Source organism: Megalopta genalis, unplaced genomic scaffold (genome assembly GCF_051020955.1).
Source record: "Megalopta genalis isolate 19385.01 unplaced genomic scaffold, iyMegGena1_principal scaffold0020, whole genome shotgun sequence".
Classification (NCBI taxonomy): domain Eukaryota; kingdom Metazoa; phylum Arthropoda; class Insecta; order Hymenoptera; family Halictidae; genus Megalopta; species Megalopta genalis.
In genome coordinates, this window is record NW_027476090.1 from 1,210,515 (window position 1) to 1,226,796 (window position 16,282).

Below are 16,282 nucleotides of genomic sequence, written 5' to 3' on the forward strand. Positions count from 1 at the left end.
AATAATGTCTATCGTACTGGCATAATTTCTATAATCTATGTATTTTCTGGCTACGCCGCGACTCCTTTGACTCAAATTCGCGGAAGAGAATTCATAATACAATGACATGACTTCTTTGCTGAATATAATACATTGTAACGTGCGGAGAATCTTCCCACGAATTTTTTATATTCCTTTCTGAAGGCATACGTCAGGCTGGCGCCAGTCAGCCGAGGGTACATTTGTATATCGTGAGTCGAGTACCTCCAAGGGGGTACGACGACGAACGTCTACCATTTTCACTACCATTTTTCCAGAGAAAATCTGACTATATAAAGGGCCCAAACGCGACCGGGAATCGGGCTAGTTTCGAGTCATTCGTCGACGTGGAAACGCTAGTGTGATCGAGTTTCAATTCTCCTTCGAACAATCTAATAGGTAATTAGATATCAAATCAGAGAGAGAAGCCCCCGCCGACTCAGTGCGAAAAGCTGAGAGCGCGTTAGAGTCCGCGAACACTTACATACATTTGTAAAACCCAAACGGGTAATAAATTAGCTTTTACCAGTTTTCTTTGGTTACAAGTTTAATTATTTCCATCTCCTATTTCGAAGCAGTAATTGGTATAACCCACCAAGATATGAGTCACTTTTTCAAAAAAATCGAGTTAATGGTAACACTAATTACAATTGAACGGTTGATTTGATTGAATTGATTACAATTCAATTTGGTTGAATTGATTACAATCAATAAGTTGAGAACTATTGAGATTTGTTCGAGAGAAGTTTTGCTAATTAACGGTATAAAAAGCATGTTTATTTTGAAAGTGGCATAAGTCGCTGTACTCAGGAAATTAATTGCGGGGCTTAGTGTAAAAGAAATAGAAACGTGTGATAAGTGTGTGTGAAGTATTGTTTTGAATTATTTTCAGTATTTTTAACAAAGTTGTGATCACTGGACTTATTTTTATAAGTGCGAAAGAGAATAGTGCAGTTTTGTAAATTATATTTTAGTGATGTGGCGGCTACCTCCAGACCCGCCAGCAGATGGCTATAAAATGTTTTATAAACTAACTTTGGATGAAAAAGATGAATTTCTAACTTTGGACTTGTCACCAAAAAGAGGAAGACCTAGGCGTTATTCACAAATAGAAATGGATCCGTTATACGCTGGATCTCGTCCTGTTTCTTCGGTAAAATACAAAGACATGATGGACTTGCTTAATTATATACCCTCAATATACCACAGTTATTTAAAAAATTTGAAACAAAACACGATTTCCGAGGACTTAATCATTCCTATGGATGACGAAAATTAAATTGAACCGATGTATTTTCATATAAATTACGTATACTTATGTTTCAAAATGTACCAATTATTTTTGTATTTTATGAATATTAAAATAAAAAATACTTAAATCAAACCTTTATATTAAATATGTTCATGGTATAAATTATTATTATATATGTAATTTATTCAACAATTTTAGTAAATCACTGTCCTTTCAAAACATCACTTCGGTAAAATACGTCGGACAAAATTAATATATGTCAGTCATTTTTCTAAACTATTTATTTTGAAAGTGGCTCAAGTCACTTTACCGTAATGAAAAGTGATGATTTTTTAATGTTTATACGAAATTATTTCTACTGAGAAAAATATCAGTATCCTGAGATAACAAATACACGTAAATCTTCTCGAAAATTAGCATCCATATTTTTAATCGTGTTAAAACGCAAACCTTTAAATATATCGACTTAAAAACAAAGTGACTTATGCCACTTTCAAAATAAACGGCTCATTTATACAACCCAAAACGAGTAGTAAATTAGCTTTCACCAGTTTCTTTGGTTACAAGTTTAATTATTTCCATCTCCTACTTCGAAGCAGTAGTTGGTATAACCTACAAAGGTATATCTTTACCGCTCGAGATATATCTTTATTTCTTTTCCTTACAAAAGTTACGGAGCACCCTAATACCAGTTTCTCCAAACACCTCATCCTAACCTTAAAGGTAGCCACCCGTGTCGAAATAAACATCGGCTGGTCTACGCACCCCTATCAAAAATTCCAATTGCATGCAACCTCCGGCCACCCAACCTGCCTGACCCTCGGCTCGTAACAATATAATATATTGCTGATGGTTTTCTAATTAAAATGAGACCACATTGTCTCACGTTTTTGTGGAATATTGCTGAATAGCGTAGGCTTGTCCTCAGACTGTAGTTGAATCGAGCCATGACCTCTTCCTGCCGTCAACTTTCAGCCATGGACTCTCCCTTGCCGTCATCTAACAGCTATGGATCAGGGGTGTCAAACTCGCGGCCCGAGATGAACATTTTTGCGGTCCAGTCAATACATCCGACGCAAAGTAAAAATAAAATAGAAATGTGAATTAGAAATTTTGAAAGTATTGACCGAGACGGTCAATAAAATTTCTCCCGAGATAGGAATGATAGTATCAGAGAAGAGATGTCAAGTATCAGGACGTAAACAATAATTTAACTTTATATATGTTTATTACAATGTACTAGTCAAAATAAAAATATTTGTTTCTATGAACATTGATTTCTTTTTTTGCGGCCCACCTAAAGTTAAGCATTGTTTATTTTGCCCAAGTTAGCTTTTGAGTTTGACACCCCTGCTATGGACTCTCCCTTGCTGTCATCTAATAGCCATGACTTCCTCTTCCCATCGTCGAATATAATAGGCTCGAATAACATAATTTCACTGATATTTTCTTTCGAACGACATATGTATATAATACCATCTTTGTCGTTGCCTTTAATATTTCATATGTTAATAATCGGTTTTCATAGTGCTTTTTTGTCGCAACTAAAGTAAGTTACTTGCTACGTATAATGAATAAGTATGGTCTAAAGCATGTCGTGTTTGGTATCATATTAATTGGAAAAATCTGATCAATATATTAAAAAAATTTTCATGTATGAACAATTAGAAATAAAAAAGTTAAGTCATCGGTTTTATTCTAGCATTACAATGTATTTATTGTAATGTACACCGCCGGTGCTGGCCGCTGCCTTTCCAGGTAGTTTTGCTCGATCAGAGTTTTGTTCTCTCTCTCTCTCTCTCTCTCTCTCTCTCTCTCTCTCTCTCACGAGATGTCGGTAACCACAAAGGCGAGACGCGAGGCTCGAAGAACGTCGGCTTCGATTTTACTTTGTATATTATACAGTTCTTTGAATTGTACAAATCTATCAATAATGGAAGGATAAATGAATTAAGAATATCATTTGTTTTTTATTTCTGAGAAAAATTAAAGGCTATAGAATGTTTATAGTATTCATAAAGTGTGAAATAAATGGTTACTTCATTCGAAACTACCTAACTAAACTGTTCTTATAATTTTTCTTGTAGCATAATATGAGCCGTTTATTTTGAAAGTGGCATAAGTCACTTTTTTTTTTTTAAATGAAAAGATACCGTTCAATTGTGATTAGTGTTACCATTAACTCGATTTTTTTGAAAAAATGACTTATGCCACTTTCAAAATAAACGGCTCATATACAGAGAAAGTATTGGATAGTAAAAATGATACTTAATGTTATCTTATACGAATAAAAGCCCCTATAAAAACAATTAGATGAAGCTAAATGCTTGAAAAACAATACAGCAAAATTATTTTAATTACTTTTGTCATTTAGTTACGTACTTAACAGTTTAATCTTACATATTCAGTGTTAGATATTTAAAAAATGATTTCTTTAACAACATCGAAAGGTTACAACGAAATAATCAAGATACGATTATTAAGGGAATAAAATTATCGAGATTGTCGAGTAAAATTATTGAGTATAAAGTTAGCGATAATAATAAACATTATCCAAAGCTTAAATTTATATTAAATTTTATGGCTCGCTTTTTATTACGCATATTCGTTTCTTCATTTTTATATGTATAATACTATGCAATAATTATGCATAGTATACTATGCATTATGTATACTAAATTTGTAACATTAAATGATAATTAGCGAGAATTAAAAAGAGCATCTTGCAATTAACACAGACATTTATTTATATTAATGTTATTTCTTCTCACGATTTCCAAATATTATAGATACGTTATTATTATTATTATTATATTATTATTATTATTATTATGTATTATTATATATTATTATAAATTATATTATTATTATTATTATTATTATTATTATTACTATAGATACGTTATCATCGAGCACTGAAATTATTTTCTAATATTATAATATAATATTTTCTAATATCGACTTAAGTGAACAGTTCAATTATGAGTAATTCAATTTTATTCAAATATCTGTGCATAACCTTGATCTACCAAAAGTTGCAAAGAAGATAATTAAAACCGTTATTCTTTTCCTATTGTTTGTCGAGTTTACGAACACTCTTTGAAACAAAGTACACAATTATTTACAACAAAATGGAAAATTCTGCTCTTCGAAAGTAGTGAAATACAATTTTTATTCGATTAACGTACCCATTGAAGTAGCATTATCGACCCTGGTTGCATGATTACTGCGATTGAAGCAGAACCGATGTAAATTGATTATTAGCGGCTTTCGATTGCGACACGAGATGCTGGTGTCGAGTTTCCGGCCAGAAAGAGAAGAAATAAAGAAACATTTGTCGGATAACGAAAAATCTCTGCAGACGATGTCAGCAACTATACTTCGGTTATCTGCTGAGGCTATCTTGTTCACACTTACGTACGTTCTGCTCCAGTTGGAGACAAAGCATGCTTTCCATTTTACTCTGTCAAACATGATAATTTAAAATTAAAGGAAAAATTTTTAAAAATTGTATTATTGTCACTTGTTTTTTTACTGCAATATTTTATTGAACAAATTTCAACCTTTAAGTGGATTTTCAAAATAGACTTCTGAGATGCGCAGTATATTTAATATTTATTCCTACCGAATAATAAATAGAAATCCATTGCATAAGACTGGCAAATTGAAAACCAAATTCAAATCTCATGGTTGCAAGGCTGAAGTAAAGATATATGATGATAATAATAATAATAATAATAATAATAATAAATAGAAATCTTTTTTGCTTTGCTGTATAGGAAGTACAGTGAGATATTAAAAGTTTATCTAAATCTTTAAATATGTAATCTGGTACACAGCAAATAATTGTCAATATCTTGAGTAGGGTTTGCTTTGTTGTATAGGAAGTACAATGAGATATTAAAAGTTTATCTAAACCTTCAAATATGTAATCTGATACACAGAAAATAATTGTCAATATCTTGAGTAAGGTTTGCTTTGTTATATAGGGTGTACAGTGAGATATTAGAAGTTTGTCTATATCCTTAAATATGTAAACTGATACACAGAAAATAATTGTCAATATCTTGAGTAGGGTTTGCTTTGTTGTATAGGGAGTACAGCGAGATATTAAAAGTTTATCTAAACCTTCAAATATGTAATCTGATACACAGAAAATAATTGTCAATATCTCGAGTAGGGTTTGCTTTGTTATATAGGAAGTATAGTGAGATATTAAAGGTTCATCTAAATCCTTAAATATGTAAACTGATACATAGTAAATAATTGCCGATATTTTGAGTAGGGTTTGACAAGCTTGATACTAGAGTTTTTAGCTTTTCAAAATTCTTAACATTGTACAGATTTCTATACTCAAGCATGGGTGAGTAGCGACCCGTGGGCCAAATCTGACCCATGACACGTGCCTCACACGAGAAACGATTTTGCATTACAGTTACAGTGACCCGAGGTCGAAAATGACTCGCTGATGCCTGTTCTATGTTACAGTGTAGATAACGATTGATCAAACTGCTGCCGGGAAACCCGGAGATAAACGTAACAAAGAAGAACGGGGAAGAACGGGGAATTTTTACATATCCTGGTGTGTCTGCTGCACCATAAAAGACGACTGAATGACTACGCACGCCAATCGCTTAATTTCTTTATTTTCCCTTTCGTATCGACTGTGTACATATTTGACGCGGGAATTACCCGGCACGCTATATCGGGAGAAGAATACTGTATATAAAGCGGCCAAATCTTCGCATCCATCATCAGTCTTCCAGCATCTCCTCAGAGTACAAGGAAAACCTGCCTAAAATCAAAATGGCGAAGTTCTACGTTCTTGCTACTTTTGTGCTCTTGGCTGCTGCCGCTGTCGTGGCCATCCCCGTTGGTAATTGAATTTTTTCTATTCCACTGTAAATATAGTTCCATCTTCGTAAATAATTGCACATAATATTTATAATTGCACGTAACTTTTTCTGTTCCACTGCAAATATAGTTCCATTTTCTCAAATAATTGCACATAATATTTATTATGTATAAACCTACACCGCCATTTAGGGTGGTCCATCTAAATAAGGCCACCTAAATATCTCCTCTCATTGTGGACAAAAAATATTTTGTACGCTATTCGAACGGTTTGAATAAACCATTATATTGCAAAAGTATTTTCTTTCTAAGGTAATTTTCTAAGGTAGTTTCAATATAACTATATTATATTATATTGACCTACAGTGTTTCCATTTTATGCACGAACTTGTTGTTAGTGCATTTTACGGATATATGATAATTGAGTCTTTTAAAATAAATTTATATATCTTGAAAAGTCAATAATATCTGTCTAACTATTGCTGGAGATCAGGCTTATTTTAACGGTTTACTCAAGTCTTCCCCCTTAAGGAAATAAATAAATCATTATAAATAAGATCAGCGACCGAATAATTAACGAATAAAATGCTTGACAAATTCCAGAGGAGGAGTACGAGCCACTAGAATTCTCCGGAGCAGTAGAAGAACGTGCTGTTAGGCAGAGAAGAGTGACCTGCGATCTTCTCTCGATCAAAGGAATTGCCGAGCACAGTGCTTGCGCTGCCAATTGTCTCTCCATGGGCAAAGCTGGTGGACGCTGCGAAAATGGAATCTGTCTCTGTCGCACGTAAGTAATTTCCTAAACAATTCCTAAAAATTATTCCTAAAAATAATTAATTATTATAAATTATAATATAATGTAATATATAATATTATAATATTATATATAATATATATTAATAATATAATATATATAATATAATATATTAATAATATAATATATTAATAATATTATTAATAATATATATTATATTATATATATTATAATATATATATATATATAATATAATATAATTAATTATTATAAATTATATAAATTATTCCTTAAAATAATCCCCAAAAATGTCTCCTACTATTCATTCAGGAGGGATATATCAACAAGGATATAGTTGTTCCTTTATTTTATTTCTTTTTAAATGCTTAGACTCTTTATTATTCTCTGCACTGTCCTAACACTCGTTCCCACACCGGATTCCGCTGCTATTTGCCGTACTGTTGAATTCGAAGTATGTCTTAAAATTTGTCTCTTTTCTTGCATAGTTGTTGATTTTTTGAATAAATTATGAACTGAACAACGACTTCTCCCTAATATGTGGGCAATCTTTCGCATTGAATAGTTCTCCTTCTTTAAATTGTTAATTATATTGATCTCTGTTGCATTTAGTTTGTTTCCGTGCGACATTTTGTATAATCAAAAACTATTGCGCACGCAATATCAATTTAAACACTGCACGCCTAATAACAACAATTGGAAATAAAAATCTCTTTTCGCAGTGTTTACAAGTGAAAGAAAAATAAATTTCTAAGTCGCATAGAATTTTTCGTAATTTTCGTGTGCGTCTTATAGTTTTGTCATGGTGTGTACATGTATAGCGTTAAAGAATTGAAAAATAATCTGACTATCTTATAGAATAAAAATTGTTAGTTCATCTGTAATTAAATGTAACGAAGTATTCTGTGCATCTGAACGATCTATTGGGTTAGCAACGAAGTAATTGCCGATTTGTTCAATGAAATGAAAATTTTTTTTTACTTGGAATGAAGTTTAATCTGTAATGTATTTTCCATTTTATTCGATGACCTTTTGCCATCTCTCTGACAACTTGAAAATTCCACGCTCGTAGAAAGACTGATCCTTTTCGGCCAAAAACTGAGTTAAGTGAGATTTTACAGCGTCATCGTCATTAAAAGTTTTACCACGAAGGGAGTTGTCCAGGGATCGAAATAAGTGGTAATCCGATGGCGCGAGATCGGGGCTATATGGTGGGTGTAACATCAATTCCCAACCAATATCCATCAATTTTTGCCGAGTGTAGAAAGACGTGAGCGGCCTAGCATTGTCCTGCTGGAAAATGGCACCTTTACGATTGACCAATTCTGGTCGCTTTTCCTTGACCGCTGCATTCAATTTGTCCAGTTGCTAACATTCACGGATAATAAAAAATAACATAATAATAATAATTTTATAATATAACATTTACGGATATCATACAAATGGGAGTAAGAGACATCTATAACTGAAATCGGCCATTACTTAGTTGCCAACCCAATATAATAACAAGCATTTTGTAACAGAAAATGCGTTTATGTAGATACATTTATTGCACAGATTTTTCATATTATTAAAATAAAACTGAAGCTCTACCGTCGAATATTATCCATGTATCTCTGACAAAATGTTGTTTTGATTCGATTCTAAGTACGATAAATTAATAAGGTACAACATAATCAACTAAACCTAAAGGAATAACAGACTCTTCGTTGAAACTTTTGAAACTTCATCGGAACTTTGATTTATTTGTTATCGTATTAACTGTTTCATATGCATATGTTAAATTTTGACGTATTGTGACAATACTGTTTCCTTTTAATCGATAAACGAATCTATAACTGAAATCGGCAATTACTTAGATGCCAACCCAATACAATATTGCGTAAAATTATTATTTCACTTATTTTTTGGTTCGTTTATTAGCAGCATTGTAAGTAGTTTATAAATAATCTAGAAGCAGCACGTTCTTGATTATCTAGATTTACTATTGACACGGGCTATTCTCGTGCTAAATCTCTGCGCATCGATGAATTGCCGAGGATTCTGACGTTTGTCTTTTTACAGGACCACCTTCAAAGACTTGTGGGATAAGCGTTTCGGTTAATTCGAACTTCTCCTGTGACCACCGAGGCTCGATGGAAGTTCCTTGCGCAACATGACAAAGAATGATAACGTTCTGCGAAAATACAGCGATATACACTGTCCCGTTGTTACTCCTCGATGAATGCTTGTGCATATAAAATTCCATTGAAGTTTCGTTCGATAACACAACCATGTAATTAAATACAGATATACATATACTTCAAATAAAGAGAGCTTTAACTTCACAGAAAATCTATTCTCTACGATCTTCCTTCTTCCGCCATTGACCGGTGTGAACTTGAGAACAAAGGGCCTTATTCATTTAACTCCGAATACACATTGTAAACTAAGTATTATATTTACCGATGACGTAGTCGAAGCAAATAACATGACAGTGACTGAGTAAACGTATAATAATGCGAAAGTTTAAATACAGACTTTGATATGGTTATGTCAATGTTTCTTGATAGTTGTTGTGCATACAGGGTGTCCCAAAAATGTCTCGCAATCCGAAAGTGGCGGGTTCCTCAGGCCATTTGAGGCAACTTTTTCCTTTACAACAATTTTCTCCGAGGCACCGTTAACGGGTTATTAACGAAAAACAGTGACCAATGAGAGGCGAGCTCGGCTGGCGCGAGGCGACCGAGCCAATGAGCGGAACCGGGCTGGTTCACTGTTTTTCGTTAATAACTCGTTAACGGTGCCTCGGAGAACATTTTTGTAAAGGAAGAAGTTGCTTCAAATGATCTGAGGAACCCGCCATTTCCGGATTACGAGACATTTTTAGGATACCCTGTATATATATACATATACATATACTTCTCGAACACTATTCTGCATTTTTTCATATTTTTTCATAAGGAATGGAAACGAAATAATGGAACGAAACATAGGGACTAAACAATCTTTTTTGTGCTGAGTTCTAGTGTGCAAAAGTTGGCTACTATTGTAATACGTAAGCTGTTAAAATTGGAATGTGATTATTAAATTTTTTGAGATATTCAAGCTTTATTTTGATTGATTTTACGAAGATTACTTGATTTTTCAGAAACTTAGCATCTGTTTTTAAGCAATTTTTCTTACTATGAGTAATCGCTCTTGTAATTTTGGTATATTTACTGCAAAAGAATATATAATGAAACAATCTCGACTTGCACGATTACTGATCGAATCGTAAAAAATTGCAGCTGCTTGTAATCAAAGATTATTGAATTTTTACAAAACAACGAAGATGGATAAATAGTATAATAAAGGTTAACTCTGATGGTTACTACGAATATAATTTATTAAATAATTTACGCTAACATGAAGTACGATAAAAACGGAAATTATTTTTCATTCAATCAAACAGCTAACAACGGAGGTTATTTTCGGATAATAATTTATTCATTTAAATAGTTATTTTTCATGTAATCGTCTTCGTACTCAGAAATGTTTTATCACGGTTGACGTCATATATTCATTCATCCCTCAGAAAGTTTCTGATGTTATCTTTTTTACAAGTATATTCAGGCGGGCAACCGTCCGTTACACCGTGTTCAATGGCCTTCCGGAATTCCACCATTGTTTTTTCGTACTTGCCCTCTATGGAGGGTATTCTGCAACATAATACGAGTAAATGGTAATTTAACCCTTTGCACTCCGCTGTCCCCTCTCGTGGGACATTAAAGTGTATTAGTGATTACGAGGAATTCAGTTATTTCAGTGCAACTTTTTGAGACATGCATGTTTCCCTGAAGTTTTCTCTTGAAATGGCACAAGAAATCAAATCAAAATATAGTAAAATTGCTAAGATATATACAAGAAATGTCAGCGGGTTTTGACGAGAACGTGAGAGGCGTGCTCACGACGGTCCGAGCACTTCAAAGGCGCCATTTGAAAAGAGCGATGAGGCAAGTTTGTAGAAGAAAGATCGGTATGCGAACATAGCACGCACCGTATAGTGAGATTTATAATCATAAAATCTGGAGGAAAAGATTTTCAAAGCTGAACTCAGTCTGGTTTGAAGCGTCGAGCGGTATAGATAGGTCTAACGAGTGAGAAAATCGGAAAAGTGATTCTTCTCGTGGTAAATAAATTGTTTGGTAATAGTTTTTTTGGTAAATATCATCTTGTGAGTTAGTAGTAACAATTAGAAATTTTCAACCTATGTATTTATTCATATTTTTTATTGGAACAATAGCAAAACGTTCAAACACGAATGAGTCTCATGACACAAGTAGTAGCGAAGATGAGCTCCAGATAGACATTTATACAGATATGTTAGAAAGACTAACTGTAGAAGGTTTTCTTCTACAGTTAGTCAATCGTTTTGATAGCAGCGATATCGCGTCCAAGCAACAAGGCGACGAGAGAAAGAGTTCGCATAGATAGCGATTACAACAACAAAACAAAATTATAAAACAAACGATAACAAAATTATAAAAAATAAAATATTGATTTTTTTGCAAATTTCTCGATTTCAGCCAAATTCATATAAGTCCAATATCATTATAATATGTTAGTTAGTTCCAAAAGCATACTAAATAATACGAGGGTCTGTAAATGCCCGTTTCTGCCGAAAAGTGGCGCTGAGTAGCTGGTAGCCAACGTCCAGAATGGTTCGGAGTGCTAAGGGTTAACCTTCTTTGGTTAGTGCGAACTTGAAATTATGATTTATTCTGTTTCCTGATCTAATTTCATTTGTAGCCATAAAAATGAATTTTAGGGAAAAAGTTACATTAAAGAGTACATTTTGAGGTGAGACATTTTTGGGACACCCTGTATGGATTGATGCGTCCTAACTTCGAATTACGTAAACTATTGTAAACTCGTATAGGATCGAATAAAGAGTAACGTTTCTGTTGATCTAGGGAATCACTTACTGTGGCAATAGTTTTACAGTTTCGATGAGCATTTCTGCTGCTCCAAGGTATTCCTTCGCAACGTGCGGATCTTCACAGGCCGCTCTATACAAACAAGTGTCGCCCATCAAATATCCCAGAGCCAAAGCTATTTCCCCTTCAGACAAAACACTTTCTGGAAAATAAATTATTCAATAATGAAACTGATTAGAACAAGCACAGTGGCACAAAATAGAACGTTTTCGTCGCATATAATAATTTCGTAAAATAGTTTCGTGCAACAATAAACCTGCACTCGTTTTAAAGCTTCAATCCTCTAATTTTACAATGCATCTCCCATTTTTTTGTTTTGAGATGTTTTTACATGATACAGTAAGTGTGAAAAATGAAGACATGCTTTTCTCGAAAATGCTACAAATTGGAACAACTCTGAAAACATTGGCAAATTGTTCGCCAATTATTCGATACAAGCATGAATTTACAGAAATATCCGCAGATTATCTATTGTTTCCATAATAATAGTAAAATAATGTGAAATAACCCATAATTTTTATTATGGTTTTAACCTTCTTCAAGCTCGCGCCCTTTGTTGCCATTGTGCCCCAAGTAACCAGCACCGAATACCACTGCTTTCAGCAGCAAAAGAAGCAGCAGGTTTGACAGGTTTAGATTCAGTACCTATTGAACAGCAAAAGTGTTTGAGAAATTAATATCGGCAATTATCACTTCTGTGAAGGATTTCATTCTCTCTGGAATCGCTAATACAATACTAATACAATACATTAGGTGTATTCAGCTTATCTCTCTCTCATCGAACTTCAGATCTTAATAGAAATTTCGATTTTCATAGATTACCCTACGAAAATCAGGATGGAAGAAACATTGATTTTGTCGAAAATTAATCATCCGATTACCGAAGCGTGGTCTCCTGTGCCTGAGTCATTCCTGACTCGCACCGATATTCTACCAACACATATTTACGATACTCCGCACTCTCGGTCAAAGGTAAAATATTATATTTATATAATATTAATATACAGGGTGGGGCATTTTAAACAGGTCATCTGAATAACTCGCTTGTTTTTGAAGATAGGAGAAAATGCATTAGACCAAACTTACTTGGTATCGGGGGGCTCATATATATACATATAATTTGGCATTACCAATTTTTCTGTAGGCGGAGGCGTCAAGGAGATATTAAGGTCAATTCTGTTTTTTTAAATGGAACAGTAAGTTTTTTTACTTACATTCTGATAGTGTTTCGAGGCGAATACAATGAACTATTATGAAGGTCATTCAAGGTCATCCAAAGTGACACAGAAAAGCAAAGCTAAAATACAGTGAAATGGCAAATAATCACACAAATTTGTTTATAAATCTAATCAAAAAATAATGTCATCTATTTACTTGTGTGCAATTTTTATCGTCATAATGTAAAAGCTAAGATCAAGTCCAATGCAACGACCACAACACTATGACCATACGACATTTAGTACGAAAAGTCCAGAAATATTTACGACATTTCTACTGCTTCGCTGAAATGTATAAATCTCTGAATTTTTCTTCAAATTATTTTCTAAAACAGATAATTTAAAATTACCAATAATGTTTGAGGATACAGATAAGCGTACAATGTGATTGAATGTTTGTTTATCTTTTGCGACCCGTGTCACGTAATACACACACGTGATACACAGGTATTCGAAAAGCACTTTGAGACAATTTATTTTCTCTTGCAGTTGACTTTGGGTGACCTTGAATGACCTTCATAATAGTTCGTTGTATTCGCCTGGAAACACTCTATCAGAACGTAAGTAAAAAAACTTACTGTTCCATTTAGAAAAACAGAATTGACCTTCATATCTCCTCGACACCTCCACCTACAGAAAAATTGGTAATACCAGATTATATGAGCCACCCGGTACCAAGTAAGTTTGGTCCAATGCATTTTCTCCTATCTTCAAAAACAAGCGAGTTATTCAGGTGACCTGTTTAAAATGCCCCACCCTGTATATTAATATAATATTAATATAATATATTTGTAAATATTTTACTTTGCACGTGCTATAATAACAAAAAAATCCGCAGTTCACCAGATAGTTTATTAGTTATAATTTCAATATTTTTCGTTCCGGTGTTTTCGTGATTGTAAGTGTTTTCATCATGAATCGCAATTATTTGAGCCGTTTATTTTGAAAGTGGCGTAAGTCACTTTACCGTAATGAAAAGTGGTGATTTTGTAATGTTTATACGAAATTATTTATACTGAGAAAAATATCAGTATCCTGAGATAACAAATACAAGTAAATCTTCTCGAAAGTTAGCATCCATATTTTTAAACCTGTTAAAACGCAAACCCTTAAATATGCCACTTTCAAAATAAACGGCTCATTTGTTGCAAGGACGTTGTACATTTATTGTTCATATTTTCTGCAGCGAGTGCACGTCGCAGCACTTACTTGACTGGTACTCGACGACCTCTGCACAAGCTCCTTCGCGATTTCCATCAGCATAGAACCGCCGTGTTTCTTGTTGTAGGTCTCCTTAAAAAGGTCATACTTGCTGTCCGTGGTCCGTCCGAGAACACCGTAAGCCACTAACGCCATAATTATCAGGAACTTCGCGTTCAACGTCATTCTTCTCTGTCGAGCTAGATTTTGTCGAAGAATCTCGGGCGCGTCGACGATGAATTCGTGCTTATCGAGGGATCGATAACGTTTGCAGACCGAGCGAGAACACGGACCGGGGATCCTTTGTCGCAAGGGTGCGTCCTGTACGCGAGGAAACAAAGTGACGCCGTGGTCGGCAAGTTCGGGGATTTTTATAAGGCGGTTTGCTCTCTCGGCGTACCGTGAAGCCTGCTCGTTGTCATTCATGTGCATCAAACCGAGGGTTAACAAGCGTCCCCTTGCTTTTCTCCTATTCCGACGGTGACCCACGCACAATCATTAATAACGTTTATTAGAGAAGCCGCGGCACTTTCTTTCTTTCTTTCTTTCCTCGCTGGTGACGGAAATAAGCGGTGAAAGTCCGGCGTCCGTGAACTTTTACTTTAACACAACGTCAGCCATCTGTTTCATCTGCCTGCACGCTCTGCATCAATCATGTTAACGTAACGATAACAACGGGCACTGGTTTCGCCGCGATTTCCCAATTTGTGGGTCAGAGGACGGGTTGCGATAACAAAATATGCCGAATGAATTAACGCTTCGACTATGACGTCAGTCGTATATGACAGAATTCTTTTTTGTTACGGTCTATTAACTGAGGCAAACCTTGTCGGGATTTACGAGCAATTGCCATAATAAATCTGTTCAATTCCATTCTTATGTTATTAATTATTAATTGTTATATATTGTATATTTATTATATAATATAATGATAAATATATAATATAATTATATTATATTATAATACATACAATAATAATATAATATAATTTATATAATAATAATATAATAATAATATGTATAATAATTATATTATATATATATATATATTATATTATTAACTATTATATTAATAACTGTGCGACGAAAAAATATTTTATTGACGTGTCAAATATTCTTTCTCTCTCTCTCTCTCTCTCTCTCTCTCTCTAATTTGTATAGAAATTATCACATAAATTTCTTTATTTAATACATAATGTTAGCACTCACTTATCTAAAGCATTTGTTCAAAAATACGATCTTCAGCATGAACGCGAAGATTTACTCATGTCTCTAAAAGATATTAATATTAAAACATCTTCTATATATATATATATATATAAAAAATTATTGCTTTTATATATATATATATATATATATATATATATATATATATATATATATATAAAAGCAATAATTTTTCGCAATAAATACCTCAATACTTTCACGAAGAGAATGCTAAGCTGAATTGACTAGTATAATAAAAAAAATATACGATCTAATTTGAAAAGATAAAGTTTGAAATATTTTTTAGTATCACCGATGGTTTCGAAGATATTTGACTGGATCGATATAAATGGGTCACCCTGTATATGAATTCTTTGAAAAGATAAAATTACAACGACTCGAAGATAAATAGATAACTTCGATAAAAAATCAATAAACACCACTATATCGGTTATAAAGTACAATTAAACACCTTCATCTTTAATCGTTTTCGAATTCTCGCTGGACAATTATAGCGTGTACATCCTGTATAATATCAAATTTCTAAATTAATCATAATCAAGAACGCGATCATATCATGGTTAATGACGTGATTGTATTAATCACTCGCGATGTTCAATTGTGTCAGTCCACTGATTATATTTGCTTGAATTACTTCAATTATTATTCAATCCTAACTGCTGTGTTACTTGTTAATCATAATCGTCGATTGTTAATACGATTTCTCATTAGTTACGTTCGTATAACTATCAATCGGATTTATTTTTGCCCATTTTCCATATTTGAGCCGTTTATTTTGAAAGTG

General features: G+C 33.5%; 2 protein-coding genes across 3 annotated transcripts; one reads left to right on the forward strand and one right to left on the reverse strand.

Annotated features, from left to right (window-relative positions):
• Positions 1-6,001: 6,001 nt before the first annotated feature.
• On the forward strand, positions 6,002-9,230 carry Def1 (defensin 1). Its single transcript, XM_033477826.2, has 3 exons — positions 6,002-6,146; positions 6,728-6,911; positions 8,961-9,230. The coding sequence occupies exons 1-3, from the start codon at positions 6,077-6,079 to the stop codon at positions 8,998-9,000; spliced, it is 294 nt and encodes a 97-aa protein (XP_033333717.2). The 5' UTR covers positions 6,002-6,076; the 3' UTR covers positions 9,001-9,230.
• A 1,015-nt stretch (positions 9,231-10,245) lies between these two features.
• On the reverse strand, positions 10,246-14,991 carry LOC117224723 (uncharacterized). 2 transcript variants are annotated; one of them, XM_076527431.1, is made up of 5 exons: positions 14,672-14,991; positions 14,281-14,592; positions 12,388-12,499; positions 11,843-11,996; positions 10,246-10,576 (listed from the first exon to the last, which is right to left on the reverse strand). In XM_076527431.1, exons 2-5 carry the CDS (start codon positions 14,455-14,457, stop codon positions 10,438-10,440), a joined length of 582 nt encoding a protein of 193 aa, XP_076383546.1. In that variant the 5' UTR covers positions 14,458-14,592; positions 14,672-14,991; the 3' UTR covers positions 10,246-10,437. The 2 variants fall into 2 exon arrangements, with proteins under 2 accessions (XP_076383546.1, XP_033333723.2); XM_033477832.2 differs by having other exon boundaries at positions 14,281-14,991.
• Between the last annotated feature and the right edge of the window lie 1,291 nt (positions 14,992-16,282).

What these genes read in the sequence shown, in the direction of transcription:
- Def1 (XM_033477826.2), top strand. Translation starts at nt 6,077, where the DNA reads ATGGCGAAGTTCTACGTTCTTGCTACTTTTGTGCTCTTGGCTGCTGCC. An exon ending in TGTCGTGGCCATCCCCGTTG is followed by an intron (nt 6,147 to 6,727) that starts GTAATTGAATTT and finishes GACAAATTCCAG; the next exon opens with AGGAGGAGTACGAGCCACTA. An exon ending in GGAATCTGTCTCTGTCGCAC is followed by an intron (nt 6,912 to 8,960) that starts GTAAGTAATTTC and finishes GTCTTTTTACAG; the next exon opens with GACCACCTTCAAAGACTTGT.
- LOC117224723 (XM_033477832.2), bottom strand. Translation starts at nt 14,703, where the DNA reads ATGCACATGAATGACAACGAGCAGGCTTCACGGTACGCCGAGAGAGCA. An exon ending in GGTCGTCGAGTACCAGTCAA is followed by an intron (nt 12,500 to 14,280) that starts GTAAGTGCTGCG and finishes GCTGTTCAATAG; the next exon opens with GTACTGAATCTAAACCTGTC. An exon ending in ACTGTAAAACTATTGCCACA is followed by an intron (nt 10,577 to 11,842) that starts GTAAGTGATTCC and finishes ATTATGTTGCAG; the next exon opens with AATACCCTCCATAGAGGGCA.